This window comes from Brugia malayi, assembly GCF_000002995.4.
Source record: "Brugia malayi strain FR3 genome assembly, contig: Bm_v4_ChrX_scaffold_001, whole genome shotgun sequence".
Lineage (NCBI taxonomy): Eukaryota > Metazoa > Nematoda > Chromadorea > Rhabditida > Onchocercidae > Brugia > Brugia malayi.
The window spans coordinates 16,062,684-16,083,907 of NW_025062479.1; the positions used below are offsets into that span (position 1 = coordinate 16,062,684).

The 21,224-nt window shown below is 31.9% G+C and overlaps 1 protein-coding gene and 2 non-coding genes across 3 annotated transcripts; 1 reads left to right on the forward strand and 2 right to left on the reverse strand.

Annotated features, from left to right (window-relative positions):
* Positions 1–1,187: 1,187 nt before the first annotated feature.
* Positions 1,188–20,868, reverse strand: Bm3531 (Dedicator of cytokinesis family protein; the record flags this gene model as incomplete). The annotated part of the gene is made up of 48 exons (XM_043075036.1): positions 1,188–1,298; positions 1,447–1,585; positions 1,769–1,869; positions 2,037–2,251; positions 2,411–2,621; positions 3,004–3,136; positions 3,396–3,520; positions 3,611–3,733; positions 3,803–3,915; positions 4,285–4,462; positions 4,656–4,724; positions 5,061–5,184; positions 5,484–5,586; positions 5,844–6,006; positions 6,121–6,206; positions 6,569–6,712; positions 6,901–7,031; positions 7,129–7,319; positions 7,676–7,824; positions 8,141–8,270; positions 8,581–8,765; positions 9,174–9,269; positions 9,451–9,589; positions 9,702–9,785; positions 9,897–10,043; positions 10,135–10,254; positions 10,430–10,589; positions 10,916–11,031; positions 12,059–12,211; positions 12,944–13,114; positions 13,317–13,496; positions 13,666–13,770; positions 14,019–14,114; positions 14,377–14,624; positions 14,734–14,822; positions 14,915–15,037; positions 15,445–15,644; positions 16,018–16,239; positions 16,439–16,597; positions 16,675–16,781; positions 16,946–17,050; positions 18,152–18,263; positions 18,642–18,797; positions 19,069–19,155; positions 19,615–19,737; positions 19,906–20,022; positions 20,150–20,258; positions 20,750–20,868. 48 exons carry the CDS (start codon positions 20,866–20,868, stop codon positions 1,188–1,190), a joined length of 6,567 nt encoding a protein of 2,188 aa, XP_042930970.1.
* On the reverse strand, positions 17,827–17,910 carry Bma-mir-5365.1. Its single transcript, XR_006228190.1, has one exon. It is a non-coding gene; the product is annotated as a pre-microRNA Bma-mir-5365.1 (primary transcript).
* On the forward strand, positions 17,828–17,909 carry Bma-mir-5365.2. Its single transcript, XR_006228191.1, has one exon. It is a non-coding gene; the product is annotated as a pre-microRNA Bma-mir-5365.2 (primary transcript).
* Positions 20,869–21,224: the final 356 nt, after the last annotated feature.

A 21,224-nucleotide genomic window follows, 5' to 3' on the forward strand; every position in this document is an offset into this window, starting at 1 on the left:
GGCTTAAAAAAGTATGGCTTTGTATCCTTTTGAAATAGAAATTGTAGATTGTGTATTTAACCACAAGATGTCTTCTATTTTTAGACTTGGTTCCTATGATGAATACTTGTTCCTATCACAATCAGACATAAGCAGAAAGAGTTCTAAGGCTGTATTATTAAACATTAAAGATTACGCTTCGTTTCAATATTACAATTGCATCTAATTAAATGATATTGAAATTCCAAAGATTTATTTAAAAGAAAAAATAGTTGTGTCTCTACCCAATTAGTTATTTAATATACCATTAAGTATGAGGACCGTAAGTTAAAATACTAAGCTTAAGCATTTCTTTCGGTTATTACCGCTGTGTAAGAAATATAAGAATTTAAAGCGTGCTTTAAATTCTTATATTTGTGGTAAAATAAGGTTTTCTGAGAAAACCTTATTTTACCACTGTTTTTTATAATTAGATCACTGACATTACTGGCAACCTGGTTAGCATTACCTGGACGAAAACTGGACAGGCATGAGTAAAAGGTCTAAAGAAAAAACTGAAAATTTAAATAGTTTGAACAATCTCAAAGGCAAGAGGGGAGGAAAAAGCCTTTACAAATACATTAAATATCATGTAAAATGCATTTCTTGCAGTTCAAAAAAAAAAAAAAAAAGCTATGTTGATGTTAACTTGAATGCAGCTTAATGGAAATTGAAACCAAATGCAGAGCAGAAGCAGTGAACAACTTGTTAATCTATTCAATAAAAGGAAAAATGGAAGTTCGAGAGAAATCTGATACTAATGTTAAACATGATTAATGAAACAATTTCGAAACCAACAAAATCACAAAAAGGAAGGTGGACTTCGCAGACTTGCACGTAAGAAACAACTTGCAGATGCCATCTTGAGGTTCGTTCACAAAAAAATGGGAAAAATAATTTACACTGTACCCAAAGAAACAACAGACATATACATATGGACATTGATAAATAGATAAACAAGTGATCTGAGAAATTTTACAAATCTCACACGAATCGTTTAAATTATCAGGATTTTTTTTTTAAGAAAAAAATCTTGAGATATGAAGTATGCACGAAAATGAGATCTGTGAGACAAGTCTAAATTTAGCGATAACTACTAGTTGATAGACGGTACAGAAAAAAAAGAAAAAGAACATTTCGCACAACTCTCAGTCTGAATTTGATAAGCTTCAACTGCTAATTCCGCCGATGGAGTCCAGAATGTGCATGGAGTTCCTCGAACTGATTTCATCTGGAGATGATGTAGATGGCTTGTCAACTTTATCACCGTCTAAGGAAACCTGCAAAATTGTTTTGTTAAAGCTTACAAGAATTACGAGTAAGTTAAAATAAAATCACTATATATGGAAATTCTGAACTGTTTATCATACATTCAGAGTGATTCTTTGAGCTTACTAGATTCCAAAGATAAATTTGCAAAAAACATACGATGTCACCAAAATAGCCGTTTAGCCTTTCCATCATTGCTGCAAATGCATTCTTCAGCATGTTATGGTATTCAACTTGATCTTCACCAATGGCCGCTTCATTTGCTTCTAAAGCTTCTGCACAAACCGATACAAGAGATCTGCAAAAAAAAGGAACAAACCTGGTTCCACGAAATGCATTTGAAATTTGGGTTTTCAGCTGCTTAATTCGAATGAATTGAAATTTTGATTATGAAACTCTTTTCATATATCCTACTATAGTCGTGGGATGGATACAAAGGAAACTTTCAAGAGCCTTGACCTCATATACATTAAAACACTACCTGAACGCATCAGCCAATTTTTCAATACCACTTCGGCCATAAAGAATTTTCTGCGTTGGTGTAGTAAATGCTTCTGCATAGGCAAGAGGACCAACATTCACCTGCAAACAGGCTCGTATCTTAAAGCACAAAAATTTTCAAAAAATTTTAAACTAAACAGTGAGGCTGACAAAACTCCATTTCATAAAAATAGTAAAAAATTTTCAACTGCTGAAGATATGAAAAACTCATCTTTTAATGTGAAGTAAAAGAATGAACCAATGCTAACAGTAGGTTGCACAGCGCCCTGCAACAACAATTGCAATCCTTTGACATCCAGACGTCTTTTTGGCTCACCAGTGGCTGAAGCTGCGTCTAATATTCGTCGCAATTGTTTTGATTTGAAAATCAATTTATCACATGCTAATTCTAACGGTGATAACGATGTTTCAGACTGATTCACGACGCGTGAACGGCGTCGTGTATTCGGGAAGCTATCTTCTACTGAAATCTTCCAGTTCTTAATTTGAAAAAGGAAAAAACAGAACAATGGAAAAAATAATTCACTCCTTCTATCCCCATTGCTAAGACCTAACAAAATGGATGAAAAGTGAGTGAAATTGAAAATTTTAATTTTCCCAGTTGTTAGAGAAATAAACAAACTTTCACCCGTAATAAAAATACGTTTAAGTGCTTGTCGAGCGACTTGGGGTGCATTGGCTGCCACTTTTTCATCAATCATCGATACTTCATAAAAGAAATCTCGCATGTTTGTATGAGCTTCATAGCTGCTAACGTCATAACCATTCATGCACGGTTCAACATGCATCATTTGTACATAAGCTATCGATTCATCCAATTTGGTTTCATCAATCTTTAAGAAATTAAATTGAATCCAATTTGGTTTCATCAATTTTTAAGGAATTATTTATTCAATTTATTTCTTTTTAAAATGATCCTTCTGTTAAGCGTTTATTCTATTTCAATCTAGAGCAATAGAAATCTGTTTGATGCTTTAAAAAAAAACAACACAGATGCGAAAATGTAGAAGGAAATTTATAGTGCGAATTACGCCATTTTTCAATTCAAGTAAATTGCAAAATAGACAACTCTCAAAAAGTTGAAAACAAAAATATAATTAAGAATTATACGAATAGTATAATCTCAAATTTATATCACTTAAAATGTAGGATGAAATATGAAAAAGGATCAAAAAGCTCAACAAAATATTTGGAAGAAAAAAGAAAAATTTGCACTTCTCTTCCTGCAATAATTTGTACTCGATTATGGCCAAGAATACAACGGCATGCATCCGTCATACGCTCACAGGCTTCTGCCAACGAGGTATGACCTACTTCACGATAAACCCACTCAGTAGCGTGTTGCACCCTAAAACTAGGATCAACCAATTAAATATATAAAATTCAAATCAAATAATTCTCATGCTGATTTTAGAAACAATTCACAGCTCGACTAAGTAGCATGTAAAGTTGAAAAAGATGACGAAAGAGAGGAGACTGAGCTTATTTCACTCGTATTTCTCAAATTTGAAGCTGCAGCTTTACTGAAGTTGTGGTTTTATTGGTTACTGAAAGTAAAGACTTTGAAGTAGAAATGATTTTAAGTAACAAATGCATTAAGGTCGTACCCAAAATGTTTAGGTCCATAGAAAAGTACTTTAAAATACGTTCCAAGATGTCGTTTGCCACTGACTTTCATTTGATCAGCTAAGGCAAATGTTTGTTGCAATTCGGCATATATACCAACCAAAGCCTAATAGAAAGGAATTTTTGATTTCCAGAAAAATGGAATATTCTTAACCAAAGTTAAATTGAAACTTTTCTGCACAGGAAAAGAACTTACTCGGTAATTTTTTTGTTGTTCATATATTGGAATTGCTAAACGACAAACCGGTCCCACTGCTTCATATCGTTCAGCCATGATTAACGTTTGAACTAATTTTTCTACTTTTGTGGTGAAAGTGTCCTAAAAATCAGGAGTCAAGATTCCCGAGTTTGCTTTCAACCAAATTATTCACATATTCTATGAGCTTACCAAACTGAATCCTGCTTGCTGTATAATTTCTGAATCTGTATCATTTACAATTTCTTCCTTAGCTATCGTATCATTGATACAAGCCAGCAAATCCCAGTCAATTTTCGCACATCCTGCTTTTATAAATGTACGAAATGAATATATGCACTCAGTTTTTAAAATAAATACCTAGACACAATATGGAAATCAAAATTTTGGACTTTTAAATAATATACCGTCATGTAAATCACATGCGTATGACAATTGGTGATCATCCATCTCTTTAAAAAAATTCATAATTACCAAGAATAAATAAAGAACAATTATATTTAAATAGAAGATTTCAACTAAATGCTTATTAATCAGGAAATGGAAGGATAATTCACTGTTCGGTAATTCAGACAATTTCAGTCGATTGCCACAAATTTCACTATCTCAAAAATGAATAACTTTTGTACATATTATTTATATTATTTAAACAGGGATTTCAACTGAATACAAACCATTGATAGCAAGCTCCCGACCAATGATAGCAATGACATGAGCTTCACAAACAGCTGCTTCAGAAAACCAACGCTCACGAATGTGTGTTTCAGCAAGTGTCTCAAACCAAGCACTTCTTAACGCTGCCGATCCTCGATAGCTATCAGCGAGCTGTACATGTAAATCTGCCAACCGAATCTATAAAAAAATCAACAGTGAAAGATTTCCAACTGAATGGTTTGGATGCAGCATGGTACTTGATTTATTTAGAAGGTCAAAATAAATGTCATACCAATATTTCTTATGAAGACAAATTAGAAAGCTGTTTTTATGGGTTTTAAAAACGCAATTAACAACTACTTTCAAAGTAAACAAACTGCATAAAAAATACGGGGTCGTCAACAGCTTTCGCAAGAGCATCAGTCGCCGAAAGGACACCTCGCAATTGTTGAATTAATTCCTAAAAGAAACAAAAAATATTTAAGGAAACAGTGAAATTAGCGTTGTATTGCAGTGGAATTAGTAATTAGAAATAAAAAAGGCCTTAATTTTTCAAATTTTTTAAAATGATAAATGGGCGAAAATAAAAAATGAGATCTTTTTCGATTTCTTTTTGAACACAATTTAGAATTGCTGTTAAAAAGTACTAAGCTATACAATGAAAATCTGAGAAAAACGAAGTTTAAGTTTTATGTCGGAACAAAACTGATAAAAAACTTGACACATCCTTACAGTTTTTTGATTTCATTTCAATAAAGCTCTAAATTCAAAAATAAAGTCAATGAAAAACACATACTTCCACTCCTCGCTCAAAATATGTTGGTCTGGTTCCAGACTGAGGTTTCACTAACATTTCCAAAATTTCCAGCCCGTGTTCGAAACGGCTTTTATTGGTAAGAGGAACTTTCCTCCCAAGTAGTCTGGAATAGAAATAAAGTTATTCATTATGTTTAGTGAAAATCTAACTTATAAACATTCGAACACATCTCAAATCTGAATCAGAAGCACTGATTGAATCATGACTGCGCGTAAATGAAATGACAAAAATTAGCTAAAGTGTTGGAGCCCTTACAGTTGCCATGATTCCTGCTCTTCCTCCCAAATGTTTTTAATACTTCAAAACATATCGACAATTTCATATGCTTAATATTTCAGAAAGATGATAAGAAATAAATATATTTTTATCATTAACGTTTCTAATAGATAATTTGATACCAACTTAGCTAATGCGACGCCAGTCTGAGAACCAGGTCGACCAAGTCGCTGCACATCGAATATTTTCGGGGATTTTGTTGCATTTAAATTAGCCATAGGAAAGCGCACTGTAATATGAAAAGAAAATTACTGCGTTAATTTTTGCTCAAGAGTTGAAAGAAATTGCTATTATGCGCTCGAGACACACCACTGATAATGACGATTTAATAAAAATAGACACTATTGACAGCCATAGGAGAGGAGGTAAGGTATATTGCAAAATCTCAAACAGATTTAAAAATAAATTGTTTTGGTACTCATTAAGCTTTCAGCAAGGTTCACTGTATCTTCGAGATAGATTTTCGATAATGTGTATGGAAAGAACCTGTCTTCGAGGTGAAGTCGTAACCATTTTTAAGAATGAGATGTAAAAGTGCAGTAGCAGCACTTTGAATTTTCGGAAGTCGACTGTTCATCTGCAGTAAAAGTGATTCGATCAATAGCGCCAAGCCGTCCAGAGGACCACTTTGGAAAAGTTGGATGCGAAACTGCAACTACGAAATTTACTTCTTTTTTATTTTGAACTTGACTTTTAAAAATTCACTTTAATGCATCGCTTCTTGAAAAATACATTAATTTTTTAATGAAGAAATTCCGCTGACCACGACATCAGTCAAAATACGAAGTTGAAAACTTACCAAACCAACAAAGACAGCAAGCGCACCAAGGGTGTGATGTCGTACAGCTTCTGGCCAGTAATCGTCCAACAGTGACAGCAACAGACGAAGCAGTTGGTAAAAATTTTTACTTCCCTCGGGATTTGTCGAATTTTTAATAACGCTCTTAAACAAGTGTCAAACAATAATGTGGGAAAAGTTATTCAGATATTGTTTCTCTCAATTTGTTGTGAAGAAAGATAAAAATTAAGACAATCTCTATGTAAGTGCTATGAAGATGTTATTTTTATTTTCACTTACACTTTGTCTGCAGAACATATTTTCTTATAATCAATTCTTTTTATATAAATTATAATCAGCATGGAAGTTCCTTTTTCAAAAATCATGCATACAAAATTATTTCGATAATAACGACCAAATATTCAAAAAAAACTTGCCGAAATATGCTGGGCCAAAACTTGTACAGTTTCTAAAACAATCAAAGCTATTTCTTGAGTCAGATTTGATTCCTGCAGTACGCTAAATGGAGTTGCGCCCCCTACATCAGTTTCAATGCATGGTTTTGCTGAGAGTGGATCTGAAACAAATGAAAATGTCGAAATTCCTAATCTTGTTTATCCTAATAAATTCAATTATATATACATAATGCAGTTGACTGAATGGACATATTTGAAAACGCCCTTTGATTTTGGAAAATTGAATGTCAATAGCAGTCCTGAGCTATATTCATAAAAAAGCAAAATGAAACTAAATTAAAATGAGGACCTATTCCGAGAGAACTGAAATCACCCGATATTGATGTGTGACTATCTAGTGTTGTCGAATTAGTTCCCAATGTTCCAGCGGATGAGCCGGAATGCGGTAGAATTACTATTGTCTTTCGTGTGCCTCGTATTCTGCAGCGTTTAAGATCAATAAATGATTGAGCAAAATATTAATGAGCTAATAAAAATTTTAATTTTTGATTTTTGACAAAAGCATAAAAAGACTTACTTATTGGATGTCCGTTGCATAGTGTAATTTTTGCCGTGATATCTGAACAAGTCGAGAACAGTACGCAATAAACAGATGAAACTATTCAACGAACCATTCGATTCATAACGAGTTATCATTGCAGCCAATATTTTACGTGGTAGGAAATGTAATAAATAAAGAGTGCACAACATCAAATCTCTTGATTCACTCTAGAAAGTTGTGAAAAAAAGTCAATCCATTAAAAATTGTCTTTCGGATAATCATTATTTCAATGAAAAGAAAAAACTGATAAAATAAAATAGAAATACCGAAAACAACTAATTAGGTATTTAATATATTTATATAGGCAATCAATATATATGTCATATGCATAAACATTTATTTACGTCTAGATATTCCACCAAAAAAGGAAAAAAAAAACTACGGTAGACCGTTTATTTTATTAAAACTACTTTTTAAGAAATTAAAATAAGAAACTATTTTTTAACAAAATTTAAAAAATCTAGATCAAAAATATTTGAAATGTAAGCATTATAATATGCAAGATAAACAAAAGGAAACACACTCGATCCAACTTTTCCATTAAACCAGCGATACAAGGTACAGATGAAGGAGGACTGAGTTTTTCTGCATAAGATTGATGCGAAGAAACACTTTTCAGGGAACACCCCACTTTAGATAGCAGTCCATGTGATGGTAAGGATAACGACCGACCTAAAAATGAAAACCGAGTAGAGTGATGTACAGAAATGCTAAAAACAGTTTTTTTTTTTTTTTTTTATTTTTCACAAATATTATATCTTTCTCAAATTCATCAACGGTATTAATGTCTGTCCACAAAGCTTAGAAATAAAATAATAATAATAATAAACTATATATGCATGTCAAGACAAAGCGAACAGTAGCTGTAAATGAAAAAAAGTAACCCATGGAAAGTCAAAGCAATATTTCTAAAAGAGAATTTATTCTATTTGAGATAACGAGAATGAAATTATTCTATTTTTATTAAACATTTATTTTCAAGACCTACCAGTAGTACTAAGACAGGTAGGTGACAGGCTTTGTGGATCCGATTTAGCAGATGATTCAAATTCTGCCGCATTATCAAGCACTAAACCGATCAAGGGAGAATACAGTGTAGCAATAGAACTTTGAGCACTCTGAAAAAATATATTGCTGTTTAGTGCACTATCCAACCTCGCCCGGCTATTAAAAAATTTCTTAAAAAAGAATTCAGAATTTTAATCATCTCTATCGACTGTTATGAACCAATACTTCGCATATATTTCAGGCCGATTCACTATTCAGTGAGAATTAATGATAATTTTAAATGCGATGGTAAAAATAATGACTAATTTCAAACCCCTTCCTCCTTCTGCGTAATGTAATGAAGAAAAAAAACTAATTTAAACTGTGTGTAATAATTAAAGCAAACTTTTAAACTAAAAACAGACATAGGAATTTACTTACAGTATCCATATAACGTTTATCACTAGCATGTTTTGCAAATAAGTTCCTCAATAGTGCAATCACTCTTCGCCGATAATCACGCGGTTCACGAAGTGATGCGTCTAGTTCCTGATACAATAAACCAACTGGAAAGTGGTGTCTGCAATATGAAGTGGACATGATGAATTCCTCCGAACATCGACTATCTGCAAAAAATTGAAAATTTTCAATTAGTTCAACAAGAATAAAAGAACTGAAAAATTTTCAAGCTTCCATGTGTAAGTATAATATGAATACAATAACCTACATTTGAGGCATAATAATGAACATTTTGATGAATTTAAGAGTTTAAGCTCGAATTCTCATAAATTATGAACCATAATATATAAAAGCAAAAAATATATATAAGAGCAAAAAAGAAAAAAGAAATCGAGCCATTTTCTAGCAAGATCATGTAGAAATTTTTCAACCTATGCATTTAAATAAAGTATAATTGCCTACCTTATAATGTTAGGTAGAGAAATGTACTTCATTTAATGCCAAACCAAATACCAAATATCTCATTTAAGTTACTCCTTAGCACAGCAAATAAATTTTTTGAAACACAAACTTACAGCAAAAGTAATCATTTCCACTTCCACTGTTTATCGGAGATGAAAAAAATTTCGTAAATAAATTGGTAAACAGACTGCCGGTATTAGAATTCGTGACTGTAAACAAGGTAACTATAAAAAAGGTGCCCCCTTTCCTCTAATTAGTTTGAAGAGTTTTTTGATAAGCAATACAAATCTACTTCTGAATGTGTCGGAACACAATAAAATGATATTAATTATAGGTATAGTGAATTATAACCATTAAACAATTACTTTAATATGACAGGAAGACACTTACATATGCTATCTGTACTTAAAGAACTGTTTCTCTTAAAAATATTTCCGGAAACGTCGCATATCAGCGGTAAGCATAGTGGTATCCAGTGTTCATGACCGCTAATTATTTGCAGAAATTCCAGTTTATAATCAAGCATAGTCTGAAAATAGCGTTAGCATACAATAAAACACGAACTCACATACATATTTGCTCATATCGCATCATGTGTCTAAACTGGAAAACTGCTTAACTGATCTGAAAAATAGACATACCCTTGAGCAACTTTCATCCATACTTTCAATGGTGCGATGTATCCAAGAAAATACTGACCCCCGATTCAGAAAACTCAAACAGTACTGAAATGTTTTAGCATGTTAACAAACTTAAAATCTCAACATAATAACATTTTTCAATGACTTCTATAATTCCAAAAAGATTCGTTATTTCAATATCTGCTAATTTCTTACCCTTAAGAAATAAGCTACAGCTGAATTTGCCAGTTGACACTCCTGAGGAATTTCTCGATGTTTTGCTGTAATAAGCAGAACAACCTTATCAATTAACTGTTCAATTCTAAACAGCAATTCTCGTGAAAAACGATTTTCTCTTGGTACCTTAAATAAATATTTTTAATAAAAATTATAAAATGCGGAGGTCCTTTTTCTACCCAAACTAACATATTTATGCTTGCTAAAAGAATCAAACCTTATACAAACCGATATCAAGCAACCATAATACCATACTCTTTGCAACAACGACCAAAAGGAACCAAAGCTGCCGAAATACTAAGGCAAGTGAACCATTATCTGTCTCAATATAGCTGATCTAAAATAACGCATCTTTTAAAAGCTTCTTAAGAAAAAATCGAAAATTTCCAGTAACGTTTACCGTACAAACAATCTATAAATAAGGCAAAGATCTACTTAAATAAGTTAAACAAAAATAACAGTTGATTTGATTTGAATAAAGCAAAATAAAGTTTAAAAATATTATAATTTACATGTGAAGTAATATGCTTGCACAAGGCTGAATGCACAGTTTCATCGTCAGAGCTTGATTTGCTTCTTACTGCTGCTGATTGAAAATAATAAATAACAAATGTACGCAAAAGATGATTTTGACCTGCCGCGGCAATTTTATCAGTAATACCAATCAGCGTACTATAAACAGCAATTAAGAAATTATGTGCAAACAAAATCAATATAAGCTCGTGAACTCTGATGACTGTCTATACAAAAAAAATAAAGTTCTTGAAAGAATCACTTATATTTAAAATTTCTTTTTGTTTCAATATTTCCTGAAAATTATTTTTTAAAAAAAAATTACATTATTCTTGATTTATATTTCAACTATTGAGAAAATGGTCGAAATTGCAAAGTAAGGCTATTGCTCACTTTTTAGACCAAAAAACATAATAAAAAGTATATGAGCCCTCAAATAACCTTTTTTTAGTTATTTTTAAACCTAAAATATTTGAAAGACAAACCCCAAAGTGCTCAGAGCCATATCATCGGTAAACGAATATGTCAACAATGTGAATAACCGATTCAAAGTTATTGGCAGGAATGGTATGATTTGATCAATGTCGACTTCCAACAGATCCTAAAAATCAAATAAAATAATGATAACAATAATAATAATAATGTATCCTTTTATTTTGAGTAATTCCACCACCTGATAGACAAAATATATTTCCAATGGTTCTGCCTTAATGTCGCCTACATCTCTATGTTTACTAATTTATCAAAAATTCCAAAGTGAGAAAAAGTTAAGTTTCTGAAAAATATATGAAGGCTGTCGTAGCAATCGTGATCCAGCTCGCATTGTTGTGATAATTTTTTAAAACTGAAAATTGTTCAAAACTTTATAAAATAAATACAAAACTACTATTCCAGAAAATAAAACACCACGAAGGTTTTACTCATACATAAAATTTGAATATCCTATTTAAAATCCAAGGTTTTGTCTTATTAAGTTTCAAATAAGTAAAATAGCAAATATTTTATAATTTGCTCTTTTATTTGTTTCCTTAGAAGAACTTTTTACTGCAAAGGTTAGGATAACGAGTTAGTGGTCATTCGTAAACATGCATTTCTCTCAGTGGTAAAACTAGGAAGCATTTACAGTCAGCAGTACAATCCTCATACTTGTTGCCAAGAACATACAGTTAAATTCATCTGGTGGATAGCCCAATACTACTTTACTTTAGTTATTATACAACGAAAACAGAAAAAGTAAACTTAATGAACATTAAAAAAAACTACTCGTCGTTTGCAATAAACTGTGTTATAATACAAAGTAAAAATAAATGGATATATGGAGAAATGAAGAAAGTAAAGTAATAAAAAGTGCTGTTGACTCCATTATGAAACATAAAAAAGCTTTTTAATAGAAAAAAAAAAAGTAAAATAGCAAAGTAGCACTTTCCTAGCCAATATCAAGCTATTTATATAAATCATTTTTTAATGGGAACTATAAATAAGCAATAAAACTATCAGTACCCATTAAAATTTTCTAAATATTAAAGTAATGACAAAGTACCATTGCACATCGAGAAGAGTTGTTCAAATTATGAACCACGGTTATGTACTCGTAATTTTGTAGCAAAATTGTGTGAACTAAACCTCACCTCAATTTTCCGTACTACGTAATGCCAAAAATTTTCTTCCTGTGATAATCCATGATTTTCGAAAGATGGTGAACAGGAACGCGTGACCACTAATGAGGGAGGAGACGACGGTGTATTGCTAACTGGTGAAATTGAACCTGGCAGACTGAACCACTACAATGCGCAATTGTTAGCAAATTTACACCCAAAACAAGCAAAACAATGAAATATTCCCTGAAAGCTAAGTAATACATTAAAGTTTCAGTTCGAATAAACCAGTGATTCGATAAATCGAACAAGCACAAATTTCTGTAAGAGTGAGAATCGATTATCACTTCAAAATAAGTTAGGGAAAGCTTAGGATCAAAATCAGTAGCGTTAGCTCCACAAATACTGCAATTTCCAATGATTAGCTTTGTTCAAAAATTCTGGAAAAATTAGAAACAACTGGCTACAAAAGTGTAAGAATGAAAACCTAATTATATTTTGCACAAATATTGAGAAACATGCTTTTAGAAGACCAATAAAAAATATAAAGAGGAAATAAATAAAAACGAACACGATTTAATAGTTTTCAGTTCCGAAGATAAGTTGCAGATATTAGTAAAAATCACAAACATCACAAATGGAGAGTATCAGCGTAAGTAAGTAGAGAAAATCCGACGTTGACAATATATTACTGCTAAATGAGAAGAATGGAAAGGGAAGAATATCACATTTTTTATTGAGGTCAAAATTGCCAAAAGAGTCAAAGATTATAAAGCCGCATGTGCGCAGCATCTCTCAACAAAAATAATAATCCCTGAACTGAAACTCGCTTTCTGCCTCAATAATTTTTTCGTTCTCCCTCTCTTTCGGGCCTCACCCCGAACAGCAAAACTACTCTATTTAAAATAATAAACCAACTTTAGTTTTTGACGATACATCACCAGTGAGACCCGCACGTTGAAACCTCTGACAACTTTGAAAGAATGCTTGCAACTTTCTTTCGGTTGTAAATGCTGAAGAAACAAGCCGCAGGCGAACACGAAATAACTGTTTGCCATTATCCACCCAACGGATATCTGGTCCAGTATGCTGTAATAAAATTTAATGGACCAAACAAAAAATGGAATAAACTGAATGGATAAACTAAATGAATATGAAATGAAACTGCTTCGATTACTGATAAGCAAAGGGAAATAATAGATTAGATAAGAAAGATTTGCAGCATCAAGATCAGAAAACGAAATCGGAATATGATATTCGACTCCTAATAATGCAATATTCGAAATGGAACAATATCGTAACATAAGGAATAACTCGCCCCTTTTCCAAATCCTAGTGATTGGTAGCTTATATAACCGTGCGGTAAATCGGTAGCCACTGATAAAGAAAACTCCTGATTATCGCGTTCGATTATCAAACGGTCTTTCTTTAACAGAGGTAACCAAGCATATCCAATAGGACTATCAGAATTCTGAAATTTCATATGATATATGATCGAGTAACTGCTACTTCATCCTTACAAAAAATCTCGACAGTAAATGCAGAGTAAATAAGAGATAATTACATATAAAAATTGACTTTTTTCTCAAGCAAAGCTGCATAGTAAGTAAAAATCAAGCGATAAAAAAATTAGAGAAAACCTCGTTCTGTGATTTGTTTGAAACGGTACTTGCAACTGACACATGACTAAATGAAAATAATAAATGATCGCCTGTATCTAATGAAACTGGAAGTTGAATCTTTATCTGAAAACAAAATTTAAATAAAAACATCGTGGAATTTTACGAACCTAAGGAGATAACACAATGCACTAGAACGCAAAATTAACGCCTCGCATTATTCCCTTTCAAATATTCAATGTATATAATGACCACAAATGAGAAATTGCATAAAATTACCTACTGCCTTAAATGCTGCTAATTTTTTCAGTTTTCAACAAGTAAACTCGAGCGAACAAAAGATTATCAGTAAAATAATCTGCAACTAGAAATACCTCATCACTGAAGACTGGATTTTGTTCGTGGTATTGCACTGAGCAACGCATGCTGTGTACAAATGGTGTAGGTGATGCAAATCGGTTGTAAATGACCTAAAGTAAAAACACGAATTTTTTTAGAACTTAAACAAACTGACTACGATCCAACGTTAATTTAAGTTTGTATGAAGATAGCTTCAAATTGAAAAAAGAAAAAAATTGCTTCGGTTTTCAAATGAACAAGTCTAATCAGGCTTATATATTTCCATTTTATTTTTTAATTACTTTTCGCTTTAACTCGTTACATCGTTATGAACAACATCTAATACCTAACATTATCTATTTGACTAAAAAATTTTTTTTAATGGAAACGAACTTTTGATATGCCTTCTTTTTTGGTTACAGAAATGAAACGTATAGTACACACGATATTACGTGCTTTACTAAACGCTTTCTGGCTATCATACTTCAGTGTTAATGGATATACATAGAGTAAGTTGAAAAGACTTGTATGTGGTTCGCTAATTAAATCATTGAAACACTGGGCTTCAAAGCAAGCTGGTACAAGGCTATCTGATGTTACATTCCACGGACGTACAGGCATAAAACTCGAATTTATACACACTGAAAAAAGTACAAAAAAATACTGGAAGTAAAAAATTAAATACTTGAAACATATGAGAATTACATACATGCTTCCTATTTATATCAAAAAAGATCAAAAACTACAGACTTGATAAATCAGGTGCCTTTGGCGAAAAGTCAATATTGACACTGATCGTTGCCGCCGGTAATTGTGTTAATCTTCCGGATTTTTCAATTCTGGAATGAAAACAGTGAAGACAGTGAAATAATAAAAGTTTTCTTTTTAAATTTTCAAATCTATCTGATAATAAACTTTAAATAAAACCAACCGTCCAAAGTCAGTGAGAATTTTCTGCAAATCGCCGTCACTTAGTCTATTTCCTTCACAACGATAAAGTTGTATTTCATTTGGCGATTTCGTTCCATAACCCAACATTTCTTGAAATACAGGCCTGCAATATCATGTTTACCATAAAAAACAATAACTCATATCAATGATTTTCTTAGAATGATTTTAAAAGTAACATCAATAATTTAGTACCCTAATATTAGATGTTAATTGCGCATTTTTTTAAAAAATATCAATAATGTTCAAAAAAAGTTTTCACACTACTTTTACTTCCACTTACAAAGAAGATATAGATCATCGACGAATCAAGTGAAACGAAATAGCTCAAGATACGTAAAAAATATTTAGAAAGAGGAAGATTTATTCATGTATGCTTTCATAAGGTTATATGATGAGAACACGAACAAAGACACTGAAAAAATATCAGTAGGACTAAAATAAGAAATAAGTGTTATACGTTACCTTAACCCAAATATTAAACTTATTGCATATAATTATAACGTATTAGACCTTGCAGCCCAAGCAAAACACATTTTGTCCTGAGTTGCTCTCGAACAAGCTTGCTGAATTACTTTTTGCAGCTTTGCAACACCTTTTAAATCACTTGTTGTTTTCATATACATTTCTGCCGATGTATCAACCGAAAGCAGTCGATCAACACGAATAACCAAGTAAATATCACGATGAGGTTTAGCAACTGAATATAAAATCTGCAACTTTTTCTTCAAAAAATCAGTAACAGTCGGTAATATTAGTAAGCATAAAAATAAAAATAAAAAAACTAAAAAATTAAATGATAAACGCAGTAAAGTCAAAGAGATCAATAGAAAAAATTGAGAAATCTATTGAATTAAAGATTACGAAGAAATTAAACAAATATGAAGAAACAATAAACAAAAAAAACCAATAGGAATTTAAAGAGATGAACTGAAAATGAAATAGAAAAGTGTGGAAGATATTCAGTACTATTCCTCTTATTTTTGATCACATAAAAAGAAAAGTGAATTATGGGTTACAAATAATAGGTGAGCTGAAAGAAACGAAAAATTCCCGTTAGCAAATTTTCTAATTTTTGATAACAACCTTTCGAACGTTTTTATCGGCAAGTATTCGCTGGGACAAAGTAGTAACACCATCTTCTTCCAACGTGCTTTTATCAACTGAACTCTTGCCAACTCCATCTCTGCCACCAATTTTTAACGATGCAATTAATCCGTCGCTGTTCGGATCAATTCGAAACTCCTCGGACAATCGCTGACCAGCTCGACAATCGTATAGAAACATGCGTAGAAAGAAAGGTTCAATCTGGAATTGGCATACAGAATAAGATATGAAGTTCGCAGTACAAATAGTAATACTCCTTCAACTATAATTCAGGAAGAAAAAGTTCTGACAAGCTGTAATAAGCCAATAAGAACAAATTTCACAATTCCGCCAGCCAACTTTATTGATATTAAAAACTCAAAAAAAAAACACATCGCCTTTAAATACTTCAAACAAGCACCTGTTGCACATTTGTACTTGAAACAGGTAACATAATATTCAAATTCTGGAACTCAACAATAAACCGAACAACAGCCTTATTTTCCGGAGACCTTGTTACCTCATTCGCAACAACATTCGCCAACAAACAACCCGCTTCACTTTTTGGCATTGATAATCGCTAAAAGACAAAAACAGTCCTTAGATATTGAAGATAAAGTACTGAAATCATGAAATCAATTCGAAAAAATGACTAACATCAAGATCAGGATACAGTGCGAAAAGTGAACGTCTTTTAACAACAGGCGGTTGCAAGGCTTTTGAGGCAGCGTTACGTCCAGCCCAAAAACAAGTCCCAAATAGCTCTTAAAATTTTCATAAACTTGGAAACAATATAAATCCATAAGTTCAGAAATAGAAATAGAATACAAATATATAAATAATATAAAGTCCATAAAAGTATTCATGGAATCCATTTGCTGACATATCATAGTTCAAAGATTAAACTGATAACTTAAAATTAACCAACCACTAGGGTCGTTGTTTACTATAGAGATCTGTTCCTCACTCATTCTTGTTGTTTCCATGCCTGATGATTCTTGTTCTAAGTTAGTACTCGTTGAAGCCGTCCCATCTGGAATGTGAGAATATCGATAAAAATTCAAACTTAAACTGAACTTAAAAAAATTTTAAACTGGACTTAGAAATTCCTGCTGCAATGATAGACCTGTAACCATATTCATTGAAATTTTGCTAAGACTTAACAAATTAACATCTGTAAGAGAGACTTAAACTTAAGAAATAAAACCTGCACTCTTAACTCTTTACGGAATGTAATGAATAATATTCTATCATTTATTTTCTTTCAGAAGCCTAAACATATAGTTCAATTATTTTCGATGATTTGTAATGTAATATTTATAATGGCATTCAATAGATCTTTTCAATACTTGAAATTTTTGCTTTTACAAATATGAAACAGCTGAATTATTCAATGTAAACAATTACTACGGCAGCAAGTATGTAGCTCGTTTCATAATGATAGTATTGCGGCATTATTTTTTTTCGGTTTTTCTAATGCTCATTTTTACACACATTATATATATATATATATATATATATATATATATATATATATATATATATATATATATATATATATATATATATATATATAGAAGGCTAATGCAAACTGTTTATTCACATCGTGTTGTCGATGATGTCAACAAGAAAAGAGGAAATAGTTGTGTGGCAGTTCGCCGATAACAGTCAGTTGCTCACCGTTAAATAATCAAGCCCTAACTGGTCTCCACATCTCTTTCATTCCTTTGAATAAGTGAATTCATCTTCCTTTTCCGTTGATTCTAGTAGTTTTGTGAAAACCCATCAATTAAATAAATTCAGAAGAGCTTATTACAATTTTTTCGTTTGTCTTCTCTTAATCGTATAAGTGTGGGTGATGATTAAGAGAACACAATCGAATTTGCTGTAATATTATGCTCGCACAACAGCCTGCTTTTCTGGATATGAAAATCAATCACACATTGAAATGATTTTACTTTCGCTGCTTAATATTAAATGATAAATTATGTCTGCGAATAGTACTCTCAAAAATGAGTACGAAAAAAAAAAAAGAAAAAAACTAAAAAAACCCAAAGCTGAAATAGCGAAAAATTTATCTAACTGACTTCCATATTCATATCTGGTGATCCTTCATTATAAGAAAATAAGTAACCTTTGCAGTCGCCAGCCAAAGCACGATCAATTTCAATTAACCATCGAGGTAAATCGCTATCAGAATCTGCTGCCAAAACCCATGAACGCCTTTCTGCACCAGATCCACTCACCTCCAATTTACTATTATTCATTCCTTTTAAAAAATCAAATGCTGAAATATCGCGAAAAAAGTTATGCTTCGCGAAGTAACTCATAACATCATCAGCCGAATCAGAGAAAATGAAAGCAATTTATTTACAACTGATATTATCAATTTAAGCAAAAAAGAAAGTGAACTAGTAAGCCTATGAATGGCGACTCCAAAAAGATTGCTCCTCCAAAAAAATCGTAGCGGAACACATAAACATGCAATTCAAATTTTATGCTACGCATTTAATCTTAGAACTAAATTCAAAACCGTATATAAATAATTTTTGTATTTTGTTTCGATTCGATTTCATCTCCATCAATGAAGCCTTATCTGCATTAGATAACAATTATGCTCATACTTCAAGAACATTTCTGCCCTTTTTACTAGTCGACAAAGCCGCTTGTTGCACAATCATTGGTGGATGTGTTAATGCTGCAAATTGTGATTTGCGCATTTCTAGTAGAACTTTTCCATCTTCATCTTTTCTCAGCACACAGTAACGTTTCTTCATGCTCTACAAATGAATCATTTAAAATGTTCAGAATCTGAGTTATACTTTTATTCAACTATTTCTGTATTTTTATATATTAACTTTGTATTCTAAATTTATTTGTTAATGATTAAAAAGAATGACGTTTTGACCAAATAAAACACTTTTATAGGTTTATGGAGGTAAACCAGTGATTCAAACAGAGCAATTCTCTCCATAGTTCACATTCTTATGGCAACAGTGGATAAATGACAAGTGTATCTTTAAATGGAGCTTATTATCATCGACCATTCACCTTGAAATTATCCAAAAGACTAGTTTCTGGAACAAGGAACAAGAATCCTTCTCGAATAATATCCAAACTACAGCGACCCTCTAACTCCTAAAATATAGTATATTGGTAAATATTTATAAGAATTTGCAATATGCGGAAAATCAATGAACAGAAAGGATGAAAGAGAACTTATCTCTTTTTGTTCATCATAGATCATATCATTTTCATAAATTAATGGCTGAAGATCGACATCATGACTGAAAAAAAAAAATTTTTTTTTTAATTAACCCGAAGACTTGTCTAATATCATTGTATATCTGCTATCTGTTATTAATTAATAGAATCAACTTTTTAGTAATACATATCCGATTCAAATGTCAAGTCTTATTTCTTACTAATCAAAGTTAATGATGAACTCGTATTTCAAACAAGGAACAATTTTATGACAAACATAAGTGGTCTTTCCCATGAAATGAATTTAAATAACATTTGAAAAGTTAACATTAATAGAGCTTACTCAGAAATACTGTGATAATCCGAACCGAACTGCGCATAATTAAAACGAACGACACGATGCGGAGCAGTATAAAATGCAAGGGCTTCTTGCGTAAGTAACCATTTTGCATCTGTTACCTCACGCACACTTAATGATGGCATCACAGTACGTTCCAATGGAGATACTGATATCTCCTGAACTAATTTTTCTAAGTTTCTAATTTGGGGAAAACTTAATAAGCACTAAAAATGGAAATCTAAATATGCTGCGAAAATTGAATATTTCATGATGCATGTTGGGTGAAACACTGCAGCAAATCCCAATTTAATTTTAAAGTCGAGAATTAAAAGAATAAAAAATACCGTGAAGTCATCGCGCGGAAACAGTAACAGCTCTCGCTGACTAAGATTTTCTATTATTGAACTGTTTTCACCCAAAAACTTCTCATAATCCAATGGTTCCGCTAATGGTCGTTTGCGCTGTAGAAATTAAGATTCAAAAAATCCAACTAGAAAACAGTTTAATTCATTTCTATATCGAAATGTCCAATTCCCAATTTAAATAGTCAAACTCAATAATCATAAACTTTTGTGTTTAAAGAGAGACCCAAATAAATAATGCAAAAATAACCGTCGGGTTCATTGTGCTCATTGCTGTTCGTACTGCTTCACGGGCTTCTCGGGCCTGCCCTGGCTTCCCCACTGCAGCAGTGAATCTAAAAGTCTACGAAATTATCTGAAAGGTTTGTAAATGGAAATTTAGAACTAAATTAGAACTTATGCAGTTACTTCTCTATTTCTTTTTAATGCCATTTCATTCCACTTTATGTAAGCATCTTTTGGAGGGAATCAAACTTTCACATTTTTTCTGTTTCATTTTGTTTGTTGGTATTCAAAGTACCGCCAATCACACATTAATTTTAACACTCCACAAACTAATTTTGAATGAAGTCAGTTATTTCGCTTTAAATATGATATTCATAAGGTTACTTTTAGATTATTACACAACCCTGCCATTTCAAAATTTTGACCTTTATTTAAAAGTTAGAGAAACTGAATAATTTCTTCAGACTGAACGACCAAAGAAACCGGTTAACTAATAGTAAAATTAATGGAATTGAAATCAAATTCTGCTCGTGTCAAATTGGAGTGTTAAATTAAGGCCTTATTAGTTTCAGTATAAAGTTTGGAGGACTAAAAATTATACTTCCGCAGTTGACCACCAACTGATCGTTGACTTGCTATCTCCATCAAGCTACTACTGCCAGTACTGGAAACAGAAACCATGGAGCGACGATCGTCATGGCGAGGTGTATTATTTTTCATTCTGCTAATAGAAATTAGTCATGGATTTACTTTAGAGATAATAACTAAATATAATCAAAGTGATACTTGGTCGTACTGACTATAGCAAACAATAGAAGCAAGTTTCTGTAAAATGATGACCAAGTGACTTACTTCTGATTAAATAATGTATATAGTTAATAGCTAATTACTAGTCTTTAATACTAATAATGATTCATAGGACACATCAAAATCCACCTCAATTATACATCTAGAAAAAATATAAAGCATTAACTATTGCCCACTTATTCTTGTCGTACCTAATCACTTTATTCATACTTAATTCATTTATCTTCATTTTTCACTTCATACCTGACTTATGCCAGCTTAGTGTTGGA